This window comes from Petaurus breviceps, unplaced genomic scaffold, assembly GCF_028583685.1.
Source record: "Petaurus breviceps papuanus isolate PSGF00001 unplaced genomic scaffold, PetGlider_PUasm1.0 126, whole genome shotgun sequence".
Classification (NCBI taxonomy): Eukaryota; Metazoa; Chordata; class Mammalia; order Diprotodontia; family Petauridae; genus Petaurus; species Petaurus breviceps.
In genome coordinates this window covers 15,612,353-15,634,653 of record NW_027185655.1, presented here as the reverse complement: position 1 = coordinate 15,634,653, position 22,301 = coordinate 15,612,353, and the positions used below count along the sequence as shown (strand labels likewise).

The 22,301-nt window shown below is 36.7% G+C and overlaps 1 protein-coding gene across 11 annotated transcripts in view; it reads right to left on the bottom strand.

The window, feature by feature from the left end:
• Positions 1–3,539: 3,539 nt before the first annotated feature.
• Positions 3,540–22,301, bottom strand: part of AFF1 (ALF transcription elongation factor 1) — a 175,758-nt gene continuing 156,996 nt past the window's right edge. For all 11 annotated transcript variants that reach the window (XM_069093531.1, XM_069093564.1, XM_069093521.1 and 8 more), the window contains 8 exons: positions 20,199–20,281; positions 20,037–20,097; positions 13,941–14,077; positions 12,708–12,773; positions 12,019–12,112; positions 11,845–11,888; positions 9,501–9,709; positions 3,540–8,592 (listed from right to left, as the gene is read on the bottom strand). In XM_069093531.1, the coding sequence (XP_068949632.1) occupies positions 8,471–8,592; positions 9,501–9,709; positions 11,845–11,888; positions 12,019–12,112; positions 12,708–12,773; positions 13,941–14,077; positions 20,037–20,097; positions 20,199–20,281 (816 nt within the window). In that variant the 3' untranslated portion in view covers positions 3,540–8,470. The remainder of the gene's footprint in view (positions 8,593–9,500; positions 9,710–11,844; positions 11,889–12,018; positions 12,113–12,707; positions 12,774–13,940; positions 14,078–20,036; positions 20,098–20,198; positions 20,282–22,301) is intronic.

Below are 22,301 nucleotides of genomic sequence, written 5' to 3'. Positions count from 1 at the left end.
ACACTCCACACAACCTAAGGGAAAGAGCACAGCGTCCAGCTGGGACCAGTTCTCACCAACCAACCACTTGGGGCTGAGACTAAATAACCCAGTGTGGGAGGAAACTGAGGGGCTTTGTGATCCAGCCCCCGGGGGAAACCATAATCAGAGGAGAATCAGAAAGTGAAAGATAAAGTAAGGGGCAGAGCAGAGTTGTAGAAGGCAGAAGGTAGAGGGAGATTGAAAGTACCAAAGATTTCAGGAAGAAGAAAACTCAACAGACCTTGAACATAAACAGTTAAATCAACAGAAAAAACAGTAACAGAAGGCAATATCCTCTCAGGGGCTTGGCTGCAACTATTTCCACCCCTAGTCCACTATTCCTAGCCTGCCTTAGGAAGAGAAGACCATTTCATCAAGCCTGATCTCCAATCACAAAATTTTCTAGGACACTCCCCCCTGCCTCTTCCTTCCTCAATGAGTTCAGTTCCTAGTTCAAAAATTTTCCTCTCACCACTATCTGCTCTCATAGGAGATACCAATACAGATGTATGTTTGTGTGTGTATGGTCTATGTATATATGCACATGTATGTGTATATATGGGTGTGTGTGTAATCTCACAGTTCCTCAACTTATTTATCTGATACAACCTATGTCTCCCCCCAACTTAGCTACACAGAAAGACCATAAATTGATTTTGCTCTCAACCAACCACAAGTGTTCCATTTCTGCTTTCATACACTCTGAAATTCCTTTTATCTGATCACAATCTAATATTATTCTGCTTTTCCCCCTGAAACCCTATTCCTCCTCCTCACTGTGACCTCCAATTTCTTAACACCCCAGTGCTTTCCCAGGTCATCACTCTGACTACACTCACTTCTCCCCATCTTGGCCCCTTGAGAAACCAGTTAAACTATGAATTTACTCTTCTCTTGAGTTTCCAGTCTTTTATCCTGTCATTAATCTGGACCTGCCAACCCTTAGCCTTGGATTTAAAGCATCTGCTACCTTCATTCCTACTCACACACTATTTGAACCAAACTGTAGAAAAATCACAAAGCTGCTGATTCAATCCACAAGTTTATGTTACATAATCTAAAATGGGCCCTCACTTGTGACAAGGCAATTTATTTATGCGTCTTCAATTAGCCCTGCTCATCACAGCAGCTCTCCCAAATGTTTCCATCACTCCTCAAAGTCTGGCTTCCAGCCTCAACTAAAACTACTCTCCCCAAAGTTGCCAATGAATTCTTTTTTTTTTTTTAAAGCAATCGGGGTTAAGTAACTTGCTCAAGGTTACACAGCCAGTTATTTTTGGATGTGGTGCTAAGTATCTGAGCTGGGATTTGATCCCCAGGTCATCCTGACACTGGAGCTGGGGCTCTTACTCACTGAGCCACCTGGCTGCCCTGACAATGAATTCTTAATTACGAAGTTTAACAGCCTTTTCTCAGTTTTTCTCTTCATAACTGTGAGACTGTAAATCACCCTCTTTCCCTGGATACTCTTCTCCAGATTTCCATGACATGACCCTATTCTGAGTTTCCTTCTCCCTGTGACTACTAGATCTTATCCTGGTCATGATCACTAGTAATAGGCGGGGGGAGGGGGGCCCTGGTCAAGAAAGGTACAGGCTTTATGATGGGTGTCCTCTACGTTAATAGGGAAATTAGGAAAGGGGATTTAGCAGCAAAAATCATTGAGTTCAGTATTGGGCATGTTAAATTGTATATATTTTGAAATGTCCACTCAGGCAGTTGGAGAAGCAAGTCTAGAAGAGACCCCCTCCCCCCGCAAACTACCATATGCAATCTATTGCCAAGTATTATTGATAGCATATTTGTAACATCTCTCATATCCCCTTCTCTCTTTTGGCACATCTACCTCCATGGTGTAAGCTCTCATCTCATTCCTGGAATATTTCAATAGCCTACTGATTGGTCTCTTTGCTTCAAGTCAGACAGCTGTCAAATTACTCTTCTGAAAACACAGATCTGTTCTCTCTCTATCTGACACACATACAATCACTCAATAAATTCCGGTGGTTCCTTGTCCTTTAAAACCCTTCAAACCTGGTCCCTTCTTACCTTTCCATTACTCTTACATCTAACTACTCTAATCCCTCAATATATTGTGAAACTGGCCTCATTTCATTCCCTCCAATAACACAACTAGTATGTGTCTGAGGCCAGATTTAAACTCTGATCCCCCTGACTCCAGGATCAGCACTCTATCTGTTGAATCACCTAGTTGCTCCTTCATGCACTTTCATGAATACTTTCATGATACTGTTTTCCTGGCTCTACTTCTTTTTGCATCAGTTCATGTAAATGTTTTTATGCGTTTTGTTCTCATATCCATTGTTACTTACGGCACAATAATATTCAATTATGTTGATATAACAAAATTTAGCCATTTTATGATCAATGTTCTTTGGTACCCAAAAAATGGCTGTTATTGATATTTTGGTATATATGAGGCCTCTCTTTTTTTGTCCATGACCTCCACCATGGGGCAAATGTCTAGTGATGGAATTTCCATGTCAAAGGGTATGCATGTTCCCAATTGCTTTATACTAAGTCATAGCTCCACTATCAATGCATTAATGTTTCTGTCTTTGGCAACCCCTTTAACACTGACTATTGCAATTTTTTGTCATCTTTGTCTACAGGCTAGGTGTGAGTTGAAAGTGGTTTTGATACACATTTCTCTTTCAATTTATAGAATGTTGCTATACATCTCTGATGTTAACCCCGAGACAAAATGTCAGAGGGTTACTGTCAATACACACTTTAAGTCCCATACACATGTAACTTCTCAGTTATAGCATATTTCAAAGACATATATTTCATTTTAGGTTGCTCTGACATGCGAACAATCCTTTTCTTCTCCCCGCCTACCCCCACCCCCACAATTTCTAAAGTTCAAATAATGATATGCCATTCTGAACTGGTCCTCAAATAACATGTAATAGTCAACTTCTGGGATCATACGTCAAGTCAAAGTAAAACTAAACTGGCCTGAGAGTTGCAAACTCTAAGGGCACATTGAGTCTCCAGATCATGGTGGACCATTTTGGTGGTACTCTAATAAAGAGATAACAAATTACCAATTATGAAAGGGTCTTCAGACAAAGGAATAAAAAAAAAACGACATGGACCAAAATCCAGTATTTTTTTTCTAAATATTTTATTTTATAACAATCCTCTTGTAAAAAGAAAAGAATTTAAAAATAACAAGTAAATTCAAAAATTTTGAAAACTGCAGTTATGAGCAAAAGATCTATGGTATGCCATCTTTGGAATTATCTCCCATAAAAGAAAAAGTAAAATTTCCTCACAGTTCTGGTGTGTCCCTTTGCAGGACAATATATGGCAGCTAAATCATATGAACACAAGTTCCAGAAGACAGTCTCATCACTAAAGAAAATAAAGTACATTTATTTCTGTTGTTAATTTTTTTTTTTTGCACATCTTCCCCTTGAAATCACTACATAAATATAGGCTACATACAAAATCAGTACTGCCGAATAGGTTGCTGACACTTTGACAATAAAGATTAAATGAAAATTTTATTATTTCAAGAGAGACCAGTGATTCCCCATTCATCAAGTGGAAATTTATTTATTTAAAAATAAACCTCTTCAGATTATAATACCAAGATTTGATTTATTTGCTAAGGTTACAAAAAAAGGCGCAAAGACATAAACGATATAATGGTAATAAATAAAAAGGCAAACTTGCTTCAAAATACCCAAAACACGATCACATTCAAAAATTCTAAAAAATAAAGATAAAAAAAATATGAATAGTAGGTACTTAATTTGAGGGGGATGTGCAGTAATTTTTTTTTTTTAATTAATACATCTTGATGGCCTGGACAATTGGCAAAGTTAATACTGCCTGTGTTAATCACTTAAAAGCTAACTTTTAAGCAAAATAAGTTTTATTTCTTTAGGTCAGCCACCATATGGCTTCATAATAAAAGGCCTGGATCTAACGAATGCGGCTTAGTTGTTTGCAATCTTATTTCCTTGTATAGACATTTCTCAATATAACTAATTTCCTGTTGACAGCTCATAATGGGGCGGAATTCCCTATGGAGACCAAAGAGAACATAGAAACCACCAATATTGCAAGAATACATTTTTAGAAAGTGATAGGCAGTGCCTGTCTTTTAGTTATAAAGAGGAACTAAAGATATTGCCAGTGTACTAAATTAATCGATAAATATACCAAAGAGAAAATACTCCCACACTGGGCTATGTATTTGTGGCTTGGTGACCCGAAATACCACAAGAGGCTTTCAGAGATGAACCACTGAATCTCCCAATCCCATTTCTACTCACTTCATCCCTCCAAAACAATAAAAAACACATTTGGGAGCGAGGAGGAGCCCTCTGCTTCCACTTAATTAGAATGATGAGAAAAGTAAAAGGAGAAGGGGGGAGAAATTACTTAGAGGAAAAAGTATTACCAGAGACAGAGCCATAGCTACCACAATCTAAATAATAGCATAATTCTTTTTCAGATGATTTTACTTCCCAATGAGAAAATTAATGATTTAAAAAAAGCAGGGGGGGACCCCCATTCTTGCAAGGCTTTAAGTACTGCTAATCTAGAGTGAAAGTGGCTATTGGAAGTACAACAGATAATAAGGCAAGTTTTGCCAATGGGACCATTTAGTGTCTGGAACAAGGAACGGTGAAAAGGAGAAAGGAAGGGTATGTTGGAGGAGAAGGTAGAAAAGGTAGAAACTCAGTATTATAAGCTTTATGCTTCTTCTCCTTAATCTAAGATTTCAACTTATCATATTCATCACCTACAGAAATATGAGACTTATGGAGAGAAAGGTCCAAAGCAAACAAACTCTAAATAAATAATATACTATTTTAAAATTAAGTTTGGTCAATAAAGGTTCAATAAATATATCCACTGAGTGGGGAAAATTCTCAGAAAGAAAAAGACAAACACAAAAACAAAAAGAAACCCTTATCAGGAAAGCCCTTCATTATAAAAATCAGGCCAATTTCATTGGACCCACTTTTTTCCTGACACATAATCTTAGCTGTCAAAGATATAACCTTTCTTCACTCTTTGGGGTGGGGGTGAGAAGAGAGAAGGAAAGAAATTATCTGATTCGTTCTTTAAAAAATTTACATTTAATCATAATACTAAACCCGTATTGGTGAATAGGAAATCTATATACAATTGTTAAATACCCTAGAGCAACGGTGTCAAACTCAGAGAAACATTCCTATTGGTCACCTGTTGACCTAGAAAACCACAAATTAAGATTATCTACGTTCAACTATATTTCAATTTGTTTTTGGTAAACTTCTCAATTATATTTTAATCAGGTTCAAGCTGTGAGTTTGACATTTTTGCCCCAGAGGATCTGGATGAGTGGTCGTTAAGATAGTGTTCCCAATGTCTACAAGAAAAATTGATTATACATTATAGATTCCAAAGATTAGTAAAATTAAAGTCTTGCTACTCCTAAAATCAGACATTTTGCAGGTTGAATGTTCTAGGGAAAAAAGCAAACAAACCCAATGATTGCCAAAAGGTATCTGAATGCTACTCAATTCCCTTTGCCTGTCTCTACACACACACACACACACGCACACGCATGCATACACGCTCCATCTCAGACTATCATCTTTTCAGTAGAACTGGGGATATAACTTTATAAAGTGGGTTTTATTGTTAAACACGGTTCTTAAGTTAAAGTATCAAACTCATTCACATTTTAAATTATCTCCAGAAGGGCAGAAAAATTGAAGGTTCCTTTTCTAAGTAAAATATTTCTCCTCTTTCTACAAAAAGAAAAACAAAAAATAAAGACATTCCAGCAAAACTATAGTACCAAAGGAAAGATTTTATACTGTTTTCTCTTTTTTCTCTTGGAAAACTCTTAAAAGTCTTATCTCACCATCAAGCATGTACAGCTTGCTTCTTACGTGCATTGAGAATTTCACATAATTGAAAGGCTTACTTGTATAAACTAGTCTTTTAATTGTCTGCTTAAGTACAAATTTCGCCTTCGGGATTTGAAACATGCAGTGAAAAAAGTGCATCTGATTTTTAAAATATCCTTTAAATTCCTATATACAACTGTAACAGCAAAAGACTTTGTGAATATTAATTAACAGGACTCAGAAGCCATTACATATTATATAATACATAAAAAGGGATCCACAAGTAATTCTCTCATAGGAGCAGTGTGTGTTGTAATTAGAACCTGAATTATACAATGCTCACAACTGTGCACATAGAATTATGAAAATTGATCAACCTTCCAAAGAACCACTGAATTTTCAACACAAAACACCCCCCACCCCCCAAAAAAGTGCAAGGCCACTGAAGAAGAAACAAACCAGCCCTTTCACCACCTGTGAAGTAGTATAAAATGGACTTTAGCTTGCAAAGAGCTCACACACCCTGACCCGACGTGCATAGATCAGAACCTGTTATGAAGAACAGAACTCAACATCAAGTTGTATTTTTCTCCTCTACTTCCTGGATCGAGGGTAGACGTGGCTAGGTGATCGATCCCACATGGCCAGCAAATGTGCTGCTGCTTCTCACTCAATCCCCAAAATGGGGGACACACACAATGCTATAAACCTACAACTTGACAAAGTTATTGCTTATTTAGCAATAGTTTTGATATTGCATTTTCAAAAGGATCATGGCTTGAGAATTCATTATTCCTGATGCTTGGATAGTCTGACACGCTTTTCTAGTCTTTCTGGACTTTTAGTTCTATGAACTTTAACCCAAGAAAATATGAGAAAGAACAGAATAGGGGTAGTTTGAAGGGATATGCTCACATACAAAAATTTGCCCTTTCTTGTTTATAACATTTGCACCCCATACAACCAATTATCCGGGAAGTTTTTACTGTCAGTTGGTAATTCGGGGGCTCATTAACTTAACCTCAAATAAGTCAAGTAGGAAATTTCAAATATTCAGGCAGGATATATAGGATGAATCCAGGGCAAATATGGGAGGGAAAATATTTCTATTAGAAGCTGAACAACAAGAATTTACTCTTAAATATAGTCAAAATAGTGTTTCAATTCCCTGGTTTATAGTAGGACATGGAAAAAGCAGTTTGGGTACAACAGAGATGTCTGTTCATCAATAAGATGACTTTCTCCAAGTCTTTCAATTTGAGGATTTTAAAAATTAACAAATGATCATTAGGGCAAGGAATCTAGGAGGAAAGGCATTGTTTTATATTAATATAATTAAGTCTAGTTGACTCAAGAGCTAAGGAGCCAAGATATGGGGGAAAATTTATTAACAAGCAAGAGTTACCACCCTGATGCTTTTATATTTTGGGGGGAAGACAAGAAATAGAAAAGGATTTGCCCCCGAGTGACCTGAAATTAATTTCCTCTAAAAAGAACAGCTCAATAGGATCTAATCTTGCAAATAAAATAAAATGACCTGTGACCAAAACAAAACAATGTCACCATAATTCAAAAATAGATTTCACTTTTCTCTGACAGAATGTTGAGTTTCTGGGCATCTTACAGCTTAATCCTCTTATTTTACCTCTAGTTGGAAAAATAACAAAAATTCATAAGCGACCAAGCCTGGCACAAATAAAGGCTGGTTCCCTTTTCACTAAGACAGGAAATGCAGAATACAGTTATTCTGATAAGCAATGGAGATAATCAAGATATGCCTCCATAAACTATCTCTATTCTTCTCTACAGCTTTTGACTCAGAATAACTCTTCTCTGTGGCTGTCCCTAATGACAGAGAAGCCAAAGCAGTAATGTTTAAGAAGTTAACTTGCAGTACAGAAGACCATATCTCAATGTGTGTGAACTAAAATACTTAATTCCATCAAAGCCTTAATTCACAGGGTAGACAGTGTGATACCCTAGAATCTTTCACGACTTATATCTCAGTGTATGGCAGTCAGAACAAAACCCCCCCCCCCAAATTAAAGAAATAAATAAAATTTAACAATAAAGAAACGGACATACAACATCCCAAACACTACCAAAAATCATTGTTTAAAAAAAATAAATCATGGGAAGAATTCTTTGTGTTACTCGTATGAATGGGTTGTGGAAGATTTTGAGATGAGATGTTTCTACTTTCAAAGGTGAAATTGCTTCTTCTCACCCTCATTTTCAAATTGTGATTTTTATCTTGCTTGTTATAAACCCAGAGAAATGTTTACAGACCACTGACACAAAACCAACCTAAGGCTAGACATTGCACTTTTGTCTTTTGTTAAAGAAAACCATCAACACTGCAGCTCCTTCGTCTCTTTTCTCTCTTATAGACTCCCATGGCCCCGTCCGAAAGATGTGGGCACAGTTTCAGGATTTGTAAGTGGGGTCAGATTCCCTGCTATCATACTGTAGTTCATTCCATCTCGAGTTGGGGTCCCAACAAAGTTGAAGACCACTCTTTCTGAGGTTTCCAAAGTGCAACAAAATTGAGCCGTTCTGGCCGCTGGTTAGAATGTTTTTGCCACCTGCCTCAGCTGCTGTAAGGCCTGTCTAGTGTAGAGAACCAGCTCGACCAGACTGCTATTCAAGGCCAGGGCGCAGACACTTGCACTGAGCTCTGTAAAGAATTCTGGAAAGAGGGGAAGAAAACAAGGAAAAGGAGAAATGAAGTTAGGGGTCCAGAAATATTATGTGAAAGATAAAGAAATAAAAAACCATCAACACTGAGCTACTCAGCAATGTACATGAACATTAACATAGGGTGGGCACTGCACAGAACTCAAGAAGGTAACATGACCTCCAGCTACAGCCCTATCTGTGAAAAGGCTTTCCACATCCCACAAATTGGAATCAATCCTAGGCTGGGTGAAGGAAACCTTTGTTCCAGGTTTGAAATAATAGCCCTCACCATAGTGATTTTTCCTCATCTAAAAAAAAAAAACACAAATAGAGTATACAAACACAAATTCATATACATAATTTACTAAGAATGAAATGAACTGCAAATGAGTTACAAAAACTATCAAAAAGACATCAATAGAGTCCATGGTTTGCTGTATTTTCCCTCCCCCATCAAAAAGTCCCAGAGTGAAAACTAACCCTAATACATTTTGCCTATCACCCGTCCCCTTCCTCACAAATTACAAGCCACTACTTGGCTTCAGCAGGCATGACAAAAGCCGTTCAACATGGCTCTACCCTTGCTTTATCAGCCTGGTAAAGAAAGTAGGAGATAAGAAGGAAAAGCCTCTCTGTTCAGTGTTTGGTGAAGGGACACACGAGTCTAATGTGTAAGGCCAGGTCAGAGTAATGAAGATGCCCTATCAAGTAGGATGAAGATCAAAAGAATTTAGTAGTCTGATTAAATCAAAGGGGGTAAATATCAACATGGTCCCTTTTTAACATGCCCCTCCAACCCTTTTGGTGAAGCAAAACATTAACCTGCACACACACACACACACACACACACACACACACACACACACACACACACTCTCTCTCTCTCTCTCTCTCTCTCTCTCTCTCTCTCTCTCTCACCTGCATTTTTCCTTGCTAGTGCGTCAGCCTGTTCCCAAAGATCATACGCATTAAGGATATGGGAAGTGATGGTGACATAGGAAGAGGTCATATTTTGGATGACAACAGGAGTGTTGATAGTTGAACTGATGCCACTTGACCCTGGCTGGAAAACACCAGAGCTTGCAGGAGAAGGCATGGGGGACAGAGGTGATGGTGTGTTTGTATTTCTGGCAGAAAAGAAAGCGAATCTTGTTACATAACTAGGTGATCAGTGTATAAAGTTTTAGCAAAGTACATAGGGATTTCCTGATATTGAATAAACTGTGGTCAGAAATAAAGTAAGTACTATGTTATATCTCAGTATATTAAAAAAAATAATAAAGCTGCCCTTGTTCTAAGGGGAGAAAATAAAAATAAACCAAAAACCCTCTCACTTCTAAAACAACAAAAGAGATTATTTTCTTCCCTACAAAGGAGGCTTCTGAACAGAAGTGGCTTCAAAGAAGCATGGAGTGCAGGGGCACTCTGCATGATAATGGATCTCTACCTCATGGGATAAAGTACCAAATAGACAAGGTCTCAGGGAAGCAGCATGGCTTAGTGGAGATAGGAAGTCAGCCTCCTAATCAAAGAGACTACTGCTTGTAGGTCAAAGGCTAAGTTGCTTAACCAATTCAATGCCACAAACAACTGTCCAAGGTTGAGGTAGAATAGCTGTAGATTTGTAATTTCAAGTTCACAGATGAAAATACAGGACTGAACCCTGTAAAACTTTGTCCCTGGGCTTTTGACTCAGTAGCACTTTCTCCTAGGGATAAATATAAAGTCTTATAGTTAGGTTAAAAAAAATCAGCTTGACAAATGTAAGGCAGAATAGAGTAGGCTAGCTTGGCAGTGGTGAGTTTCTTTATATCTGAGGTCTTCCTTATCAGGTATGTTGTAGAGATTTCTGGAAGGTATTAGGTGGACTAGGTGGCTGAGGATGGCATTTCCAGTTTTTTTATTATAAGACGGAATCTGGAAATCTCTCTGGACCACAAGATTCTCAAGAACATTTTAACTTTAATTTTATGTTAAAATATTATGTTATATTACATTTAAATATATTTTATAATTTATAAATTTTAAAAATTAAGATATATTTATTATATATTATATGTTAAAATACAAATGTTAAAATATTCATCTAATTTTACTAGCAATTAGGGCCAATGTCCCACAGAAGTGGGATTGGCAAAAATGTTCAGAGCTGCCCAGTTATCTCTTGAGTAAGCTTTATGATTCTGTCTCATTTTCTAATTTAAGATAGGCTGTATATAATTTCTTGGTATAAAACATTTTTGATGGTAATGTTAAAGTAGTAAATCTGTCGAATCATCAGGAGCAGAAAATGATTGTTAATATGCCAAACTAAAAAACAAAAACAGGGAACTTAGTTTTAGTCTTGTAAAATTAAGTTCAACATTTCTAGAGACTTAAATATAGGAAAATTCCCTTTCTTTCTTGATCAGTAGTTTCATTCTTGAGACAACCTATGGTGGAATCAGGGAAAGTTATTGTTAAAAGGTAAAAGCAGGGGTGGCTAGGTGGTACAGTGAATAGAGCACCCGCCCTGGAGTCAGGAGGACCTGAGTTCAAATCCAGCCTCAGCCACTTAACACAAAAACTAGCCATGTGACCTTCGGCAAGTCACTTGACCCCAACTGCCCTCCAAACACCCCCCCCCCAAAAAAAAAAGGTAAAAGCAGAGCTAGGATGTTGTTATAATTCAGTCCCTAATGAGCAGCTATGGACCACATATAAGACACGTAACCTCTGAATAAAAATTTCTTCGCCAAAACTAAAAAAAAAAAAAAAAAGTAATTAACTATATACATATATGTGTGTGTATATATATGGATAGATAGATGGATATGTATATGAATACACACTGTACATATAGTATATACGTATAATGTGTGTATATATACACACAGATATAAATTATCTATGTAATCTATATTTATGATAGGTAGGTATAAATTATATACAGATATATAATTTACAATATATCTATATTAACATGTAGATTAATCAACATATAGATTATGTATCTGATACATATATAATCTATATCTATCATCCATCTTTACGTGATGCCTTCCAACCCTAAAATTCTATGTAATGTAGTCTTAATGATCATGAATTTACTATAAAAATAAAACAATGACTTAAGTTCAAGGGATGGACAAGTAAGTACAGGATCTAATAATATTTAACTTTAAAAAATCAAAGTTTAAAGGCTAGATGCTTGCACATATGTGTATAAAATGTGAAAATAAGTAGTAAGCATAAAAATCAACCGCAGAAGATTTGCCCTTACCTTGAAGCCCCTGAAGAAGCTGCCTGCACCATCCTGGATGAACTCTGCAATAAAGAAGGGCGAGTTAAGTTTATGATCACCGAGCATTATCACCAAACTCTGTTAAATTTAGATTTCCAGGTATTGGGGAAAATGTCAGAAAGAGGAGGATAAAGATAATAAGGTGGAATATACCTTAAAATGTTCATTAAGGGTCCGAGAATACTTTATTGCAGTGTCTTTCTTACAACGAAACATTGCCATGTAAAGAATGGACTGACAACGCATGCTACATATAAAAAGAGAATACAGATGAGCTGACTAATGCAATTTAAAAATAGATGAAGGCTACAGAATGCAAGCTCAAGATACGTGGTCACTTACAGAACATTAAAAACATTACGCACGTATAATTCTTTTGGTAAAGAAAATACTATGGAGGAATCATATCTTAGGGAAGAAAACATATATATGTATTGTTTCTGCTAGAGATACCACAAAAAAAAGAAAATTTATTGAAAGAAATAGCAAACATTTAAGTATTCTTCTCATGAGATTTATATAAATATAAAAGAAATACTCCTTAAACCCATTACATACCATTAAAAGCAAAGTATCAACAGTCAGTTCATGAACTCTGACCACGTCCTAAAGCATTTAACATTTTAAGCATTTAATTTAATTTAACCCTTCAGGGTTAAATTCATTAGTCTAATACTTTTCTTTATAATATAATATCTTTTAAGAAAACAAATTTTAAAGCCCTTAATTCAATTTTTGAAAAATTTTCTTTACCACTTAATATAAAAAAAGTCAAAGTATATAGGTCTTCAAATGATGCAAAAATGATCCTTAGCAACATATGTGATGAAAAAAGTACATACCATAAAACAGTGAAAATTTTCTCCTGTGAAGATGGTAGACAATCTAAATTTAATGATAGTATGAATCTGTAAAGAAGCAGAAAAACGTACCTGGTGAGTTAGGACAACCCAACACCAGTCTCATCATATTGGATTTTTCAATATGGTGGAATCAGGGAGAAAGGCAACAAAAAAATGAAAATCAATGGAGTCAAATATTGACCCAGCTTTTGGTACAAAGCCAATATCTCTCAACTTGTGGTTCTAGGGAGAGGCAGGCAAGGAAGGGTGAGGGAGAGAGAAGGAGAGGGAAATGAAGGAAAGGAAAGGGAAAGGAATAAGTATTTATGTAGTGCCTACTATGTATCAGATACTGTGCTAACAACATTGTGATCATCACAATAACACAGCAGGTTGGTGATATCATGAGGAAACTAAGGCAAAAGGATTATGTGTCTTGGTGAGGATCACACAATTAGTAAGTGTATGAAGCTAGGGATTTGAACTCAAGTCTCCATAACTCCAAGCCACTCCACCACCTTGATGCCTATGGGCCCTCTAGAGCCAATAAACCAGGTACACACTAAGCACTGTCATTTTGATAATTGCATATAAATAAACAGCTTAATGCTTTTCTTATAAGTCACTGATGTATTGTGTTTCAAAAGTATCTAGATACGACTTTGATGAATAAAAACTCTCAAGTTATGAAATTCAAGTTTTTTTTTTGTCAGCATTTATAGTATATTTTAAATCATAATAGTATTGTGGCTACCATAATATGGCAGTTCGGGACACTTATTTATATTTAAAAAGGTCTTCATATTCTTAGATGCTTAGAAAGTATTGACTGATTGAAAAAGTAGTGGTTTAAGTCATTTAAAAAACTAAATGAGGACACATTTCATTCTAATACAACCCAATGCTAAAGAGCTGCTGTGTTAAAGAATTTCCCTTCAGAAAAGCAAACAACAAATAATGAAGACAAGGCCTTAGAACTAAGAGAGAACCAGAGAAGAAAACAAAGAATCGCTGAACTCAGAGCCAGAATCTCACAGAACAGTTGTCTAAACTCTCCATTACCTTTTGCAGAGTGTTGGCATTTCCTTTGCTTGAGCACTTAAATTCAGGTATTGTATAAGAGGTTCTTGAACTAAGAAACAGGGGAAGTCACTTTCTGATAGAAAGTTCAAGTGTGTTAAAGTAAACTTAAGGAAGAGGAGAAGAAGGATGTGCCAAAGTTACTATACTTACTTAATGAAATCTACAGTGTCCGAAAACATGGAGTAAACGGATTTGGATGTCGGACTTTCAGACTCTAAAGCAATTCCACATTCAATAAAGGATAGGGCAGCATCCAAGTATTTAAATGCTTTTCCAACTTTGTCTGACTGTAGGAAAAAAAAAAAAACAAAACCATAGTCATTGTTGGGTTGAAAAGAGACTGACTTTTAAAGCTACATCAATCAAATTATCAAAGGGACACTTTATGGAATTTGATAAAATAATAAAACCTATTTGGAAAAACAAAAGATCTAGATTATCATGGGAAACAATGAAAAAAGTAGGGATGAAGTGGGAAAAGCATGTCCAGACCTCCATATTATAAAGAACAGTAATCAAAACAGTCATACAAAGAGGACAGACTCCACTGGTCACTTCCTGAAAGAAACCCTAAAATGAAAACTCAGGAAAATCACAACTAAACCCCTGAGCTTCCCGGTAAAAGAAAAAATTGGTGTAAGTGGCCATAAAGAAAAAAATCAAGTACTGAGGAAGCACAGTCAGCTACACTTAATTTAGCAGAATATACATCAGAAGGAAAAGGACAGGGGCTTATGACCAAGAAACTAACCCAGCAAAATTGAGAGTGCTCTTGTAGTAGCTAATGGAGACCTTTAATGAACTAGAGGACTTCTTATGAAAAGAACAGAGCTATGTAGAAACTTTGAAGATCAAACAGAAGTGAGGAAAAGCACAAAAAGGTAAAAATGAATGAAGGACAAATTCCTACATTCAAATATGTAGTGATACATGTCCCCTCAGAAACCTATCAGCAGCAGCAGTCAAAAGAGATTCCAATTAAATCAAGTGCGGGAGTGGTTCCATTAAATGTCACTGATCTTAAGAAAGAGAAGAGGGATATGCTGAGATGGAAGGGAAAAGAAGTTCAGGAAAAATTATCTCACATATGGATGCAGAAGTAATTATCCATAGAAATGAGGAGGGTTTCAGGAGAATGGCTGACATTTGAACCTCATTTTTATTTGAATCGGTCAAAAGAACACATACATACTGTTGGGTACAGAAATACATTTCATTCAAAAGACAAAAAAGGAGGGAAAGGGGGAGGAGGAATTAGAAAGAGGTATGATTAAGAGAGAGATTAGTCCTAAGGAATCAAAGATATAGCGGTAAAGAACGGGACTCTGAGGGGATGCCCACAGATTGACAAATTAATGAGCAGGTTATGACATATAAATACGACAGAATACTATCGTGCTAAATTCTTATCACTGTATTAACCAACCACAATTCCAGAGGACTAATGAGGAATCATGCTACATATCTCCTGATGTAAGAGGTGATTTAGAGTGCAGAATAAGACAATTATTTTTTTGGACATGACCTACGTGAAAATTTGTTTTGATCGACTATACATGTTTGTAATGGGTTTTTGTTTTCCTTATGTTTTTCAACTGAGGAAGGGCTGGGGTAGGCAAGTAATAAGATAGATTTTGGAAGATTAAAACAAATAAGATATATTTAAATTTAAAAAACCAAAAGACTATAAAAAAGGAAGAAAATCTAATTTTTGATTTAATATCAAAAATAACCCTAGAAAACAATTCAGGGATTTAGAAATCCCTGATATACCTGTATTTTTCATATTTAAATGTTTCAAACCTGTAAGTGTAAATAAAAAAAGCTAAAATCCTACTGCTGAAATCTCTGATTAGCACATACTATTAGAAATTACTGAGTTGGGGCGGCCGGGTAGCACAGCAAGTAAGAGCACCGGCTCCAGTGTCGGGATGACCTGGAGATCAAATCCCTGGCTCAGACACTTAGCATCCACCCAGAAACACCTGGCCGTGTAACCTTCAGCAAGTTACTTAACCCCAATTGCTTTAAATAAAAAAAAAAGAAATTACTGAGGCGACTAGGTGAATACAGCAACAGCCCTGGAGTCAGAAGGACCCGAGTTCTAATCCAGCCTCAGACACTTAACACTTACTAGCCATGTGACCTGGGGCAAGTTACTTAACCCCAATTGCCCTGCCTTCCCCCCTCCAAAAAATTAAAAATTAACAACAAAAAAAAGAAGAATTAAAAAAAAATTATTGGCACTGGGGAACAGGATGGAAACATAAACTTCATTCAAAAAAGCTATCATGGTTACAAGAACTTAAAAGAACATTTGAATAGTTGTGTTCATATTAAATTCTGACCATAAAGGGCTAAAAACAATGAGTTCCAACTAAGGGGAATACTTTCAGGATGATTTGGTGATATCAGTGCCTAATTAAGTGTCTGGTGCTTAATGATTAGTAATCTTAATCATTAGACTCTCCAAAAATCATAATTAAAAAAAAATTGGATTGGGGCGGGCAGGTGGCGCAGTAAGAGCACTGGCCCCAGCGTCAAGGAGGACCCAGGATCGGTTCCGGCCTCAGATACTTAACACCCACACAAAATAAATGGCCGTGTAAACTTGAGCAAGTTACTTAACCCCAATTGCTTTAAAAAAAAAAATGGATGCTATGTTTCAAGGAATCATAAATGAAAATTGCCAAGATCTATTGGAACCAGGGGACAAAGACAGAAATTACTAATCACCTCCAGAAAAAAAAAAGCTAAGAGGAACCCCCCCCCAAAAAAGTGAAAGTCAAGATCTAGAACTTCCACATTAAAGAAAAAAACACTGCAAGAATCCAGAAAGAAGTTCTAGTACCAAGGAACTAGAGCGGGGAGTTTCTATTTTAAGTAAGAGGAAAGTTTGGAATACAGTGTTCCAAAAAGCAAAAGATATGGGATTACGATTTTGTAAAGCTGAGTATAATTCTACAGAGGGAGAAAAAAGTATTTTTTTAATATAAGAGGATTTTCAAGCATTTCTAGTGAAAATCCCAGAATTGAGTAAGATCTGTGACATACCAAAACAAAATTCAAAAGAAACCCAGAAAGCAAAATTTATCTGAGCAATAAGAAAGGGCTATAAAATGATACAGTGCTAACGTTCTAATGGGGGAAATGAAATAGGTATCCCTTCAGAACTTTCATGTCTTCAAAGGCTGCTAAGAGAATAAAAATAAGAAAAACAGAGGACCTAGGGGCATATTGGTTCTGTTCTGAGGATTTAAAGAGAGAATAAGGGAGCAATTCCGTTTGAAAGCATTAGTTTAAAACTTTAATTGAGGAAGTAGGAAAAAGAAGGTAGAACTTCATAATTGAGGTATGTGAGAGGAAAAGTAATATACAAACATGGAAGAAGGTGGGCATCAGATAAATCTCACTATCAAAGAGCTGGACAAAGGAGGGCTGAACACAGAAATGCACAGACATATTCACACAAGTAAAAAGGGAAATGTATAGAAAATCCAAGCACATTTCTGCATTAGCCACATCCCAAAAATGTCTCATTCTGTATTCTGAATATTCACCTGTCTATCACGAGGAGGCAGATAGCATGTTTCATCATTTGTCCTCTGGAATCATGTTTGGTCATTATGATGATCACAGTTCCTAATTCTTTCAAAGTTCTTTGTCTTTAGATAGTGTTGTCATTATATTATAAACTGGACACCTGGTTTTGTTCCTTTCACTCTCACAAGTTTATACAAGTCTTCCCAGGTTTTTCTCCATCATTTTTCTAGCACAATAGTATTCTATCATATTTACAGACTATATCTTGTTAAGATATTTCCCAGTTGATGGTACCCACTGCCAGATTCCCATTCTTTGCTGTTTCAAAAAGAGCCACCAACATTTTTGTTTGGCTTAAGACTAATCTTTCCTTTACTCTACCCTCCCTATAATTCCCCCATCTTGCCTCTCTTTCCCTCCTACTTACATCTGGAGTAAAATGTATTTCTGTACCCAGGTGTTTTTGTGTATGCATTCTTCTATCCACTAACTACTTCAGAAGAGAGTGAGATTCAAGTATCAGTAACTCCCCCCACACTCTTATCTTTGTTTATACAGCTGTCTCCGTGGCACCCTGCTTATGTGAGACAATTTTCCCTAACCTTTCTTTCTCATATTCCCAATTCCTCTTCTGCCTACTACCCATTCTTCTCTTAAAATCATTAAGATGTGAGGATGACTCCTAGCCCTTGTCTAAGTAAGTAGCCTTCCTCTATGACCCCTGATAATTATAGGGTGCAGAGGTTAATGTATCATCTCTCCATATTAGAACATAAGAAACCTTATTTCTTTTTAATACAACATCAGTGTTCATTCATGTTTACCTTTTTATGTTTCTCTTAATTCCTGTGTTTGAACTTCAAAGATTCTATATAGCTCTGGTCTTTTTACTAGGAATGCTTGGAAATCCTCTATTTCATTAAAAATCCATTTCCCCCCTAAGGCATTATACTTAGTCCTGCTGGATAAATTATGCTTTCTCTATTTATTCTGCCATCTGGAGAACCATATTGCAAGATCCATTCCTGTGGAGTGAAGGCTGCTAAATCACGTGTAATGTTTATTGTGGTTCCTCAGTACTTGACTTTGCTCCTTCTGGCTCCTTGTGCATCAATTTTTCTTTGGTCTGGAAACTCTAAATTTCTTTGTGGGACTAAACACCTTGAAATGTTCATCTACAATCATTGCCTCTCTAGCTTTTCTCTCTCAATTCTCTACAGTCTGGTTTCTGATCTCATCATTAACTTGAAACTTCTCTCACTAAAACTTCCAATGTTATCTCTTAAATGATCAAATCTAATCCCCCCCACCTTTGTTTCTCATCCTTCTTGACCTCTCTGTAGCCTCTGACATTGCTGATTACCCTTTTCTCCTTGATAGTGTTTTTATGATATTGCCCTGACCAGTCTGAACACCCCATCTGAGTCTCCTTTATTGGAATCTCATAAAGTCATGCTTGCTAAGTGTGAGTATATCCCCTAAGACTCTTGGGCCCTCTGCTCTTCTCACACTATTTATTGTACTTGGTAATCTGAGCCTAGCTCCCATGGATTCAATTAGCATCTCTGTGCAAATGGTTCAGATCTGTCCATCCTTAATCATTCTTCTAACCTTCTAATCTCCAACTGCTTAATGGACATCTCAAACTTGATATCCAGTTAAATTTAAACTCAACATGTCCCAAACTGAACTTATCTTTCCCTCAAAATATTCTCCACTTCTTAACCTTCCTATACCTGTCAAGGATACCGAGGGTACCACCCAGTCACACAGGCTCACCACCAACCTTGGCTCTTTATTCTCTCTCCCCTCCCCTCCCACATCGATTGACTTCTTCAGACTGGAGTTGGCTCAGGGCCAGTCCAGAATTTTTGTCTGCACAGTAATTTGATTTGTACTCAGTTGAGCCTTCCAGACATTTGAATTGAGAGAAATATTCAATTATTAAATAACAAATTATTAGGGAGGTCCCTGACCTTTTCCAAAAATTGACTATACCTAAATTGTCTTATCTAGGTAGAGATGTAGCCTTACTCAACCAGAAAACCTTAAGAATTTAATCTAAAGGGAATTCCAGCCCACTATATTCCACTCAGGAAGGTTTGGGCAAGGGGTAGATCTGTTGTCTAGATTGCCTGAGGCTGGGGATTGACTTAGAAGTAAATGAAATGATCAAAGTCCCTGTCCCCCAGCCCCTCATTAGAATAGGCCCACCTCTCATTATAATATTCATTGTCTTTCATTACTTGGACTGCCACCTTCAGGTATACCCACTCTTCCAAGGGCATATAAGCACTGAGTGGGTTCCATGAGGGGTCTCTGGCATTCAAGAGTGTCACTGATCCCTTTTATTAATTATGTGCTAGCATGAGTAATAGAATGATTAATTACTCAGAAACTGTATCTCTCAAACATTTTATTTGTCACAGAATAATGAAATTGTGGAGTTGTGGATATGGGATAAAGAAAGAAAATATGCACACATTTAAAAAAAATTAAGGACACAAAATTTGTTAGTAATTTGTTTTAAAAATTTGTACTTTCCACAAATGCCCATGTAAATCTAGAATAAATGGAGTCTAAAGAAATTTATTCCAATATAATCTTCAGTAGGATTTGAGCTATAAATGACTAATGACAATGAATGTTTCAGAACAAAAAAAAAAATGACCAGAAGAAAGGAGCCAAGAGAAGAAGACTCACCATTGACTCTGCCTTGTGCTTCAACTTTTTGGCTTCTTTCAGATGAAAATCAGCAACTTGTCTGAAAGGGAGAGATAAAACAAATGCAGTCCACAGAAGAGCACAGGACTGAGGTGTACTTTGAGACTGACTTTAAAAATCCCAAACAACTGAAATTCTTACTTTTCAAGCTTGACTTGATGCTTTGTGAGTTTAGAGTTACCATTTGGCAAAGAAGGCACAGGAAAAAGATCACCTGGAGATGCCTAGAAAAATAATAAATACAGATTAGAACTCAACATTTCAGGTTGAAGAGTTCTAAAATCAATCTTAAGAAGTGAAAAATAGGGGCGGCCAGGTAGCACAGCAAGTAAGAGCACCGGCTCCAGTGTTGAGAAGACCTGGAGATCGAATCCCGGGCTCAGACAGACACTTAGCACCCACCCAGAAACACCTGGCCATGTAACCTTGAGCAAGTTACTTAACCCCAATTGCTTAGGGGCAGCCAGGTGGCTCAGCGAGTAACAGCACCGGCTCCAGTGTCAGGATGACCTGGATCAAGTCTGGGCTCAGATACTCAGCACCACACCCAGAAATAACTGGCCGTGTAACCTTGAGCAAGTTACTTAACCCCAATTGCTTTAAAAAAAAAAAAAAGAAGTGAAAAATAAAAACACATATAAAAGAAATTAAGCACATATAATAAAATAAATTTTATGATAAACAGATTAAAAAATAAAATACATTCAAAAATATAAGAAAATACATTTAAAATAAAATAAAAAGCATATAAAAAGAAATCAAGCACAAAATAAAATTAGCTAAATCCAAACACTGATTTTTCTTATACCTAAAAAATCCTAGGCTTTTGGATCTACTTGCTCCTGTTTGCCCAAAAGAAACACTGTCCAATATATCAGCATAGTTACCACTGAAATTTTTTTCCAATCAGTTATAAATGTTCAATTACAAATCATTCACACAATCTATTTCTTCTCTTCCATTTCCCTTTTAATCAAATACTAAAAGGACTCCAGATTTAAGATAAGAGATGTAGAAAATATGTTGAATGCATCTCTAAAACAAAATGAGTGAGAAATTACAGTTGCAAATCACTAAACCATGAGATAAAATCCATTGTTGCTTTTTTTATAAAAGAAAAATAATTAAAATCATCTAAGGGACAAGAGTTCTTTGCAGTATCAGGCAGGGACAGAAAGGGAGGAATCTTAGGAACATAGTGTAAGACTGAAAGGTAAAGGGAGTTTAAGCTATCTCAAACATGATGCAAATATACTAGAACAATGAGGGATTATCTGTATCCAGAGAAAGAACTGATAAATGCATGTACAGAATAATTTTACATACTTATTTTTGTCTAATGGTAGCCAACTCTAGGGTGGGGCAGGGGAGGAGGAGGAATTTACATGATAATTTTGTCATATATTTGAAAGCATTAGCAATTTATGCTTAGCAAATTTACAGTTTTATAGACAATCTTTTATGTTTTATGGACAATAATAAAATAATAATTTTATTGTAATATGTTACAGAAATGTTTGTTTTATTCCATAATTTAAACAAAATTTTAAAGCATGAGGATAATTGATACAGAAAAAAATATTGCTCATGCGACTCCAATTCCTACTGCTCTAACTCTAGGATTCACCATGTCCAACTCTTAGCTCTCACGGTAGCCTGTTGAATATTAAGCGCTGATGTACCATGAGTGAATAAAGCCCCAATCCCTTCTAATGTCCCAGTCTTGGTGTCCCCTCCTTCTATAGCCTGCTGATTCAGTAGCATAGGGTAGTCCTACACTGTAGTTCAGAACAAAGCTGGTGGCAGTATCCCAGGGGGTCCTGTTGCTAGGGTAGGCTGAACTTCACAAAAGAAAGCAGCCCTGTGGCCCAAGAGAAGGAAAAGGAGATATCTGGATGGGAATATGGAGCCCACGGCGAGATAAAATGAGGAGTGAGGAGCCAAGAAGAACAAGGTTGACCAGAAAGCTATAGAGGGCCACAGAAAGAAGCAGCAAGTCAACAGATTTAATGAGAGAAAAGTGGAAGAGATAATCAAAGGCCGTATCTGCCCCTGCCTCCCTGCTCCTATTTCATGTCTCTGACGTGTTGTAGAGACCTGCTTCTAATCCCCTGACCAGCTTTAGCTTCCTGGGTCAACTGAAAAAAATTAGTCCTAGAGAGGAGAGTGAAACCTAGAAGATTAGGAATGGGAAATGCAGTGATGAGGCCCAACATTTATGGCCTCTGAGCCTGCAGCAATAGC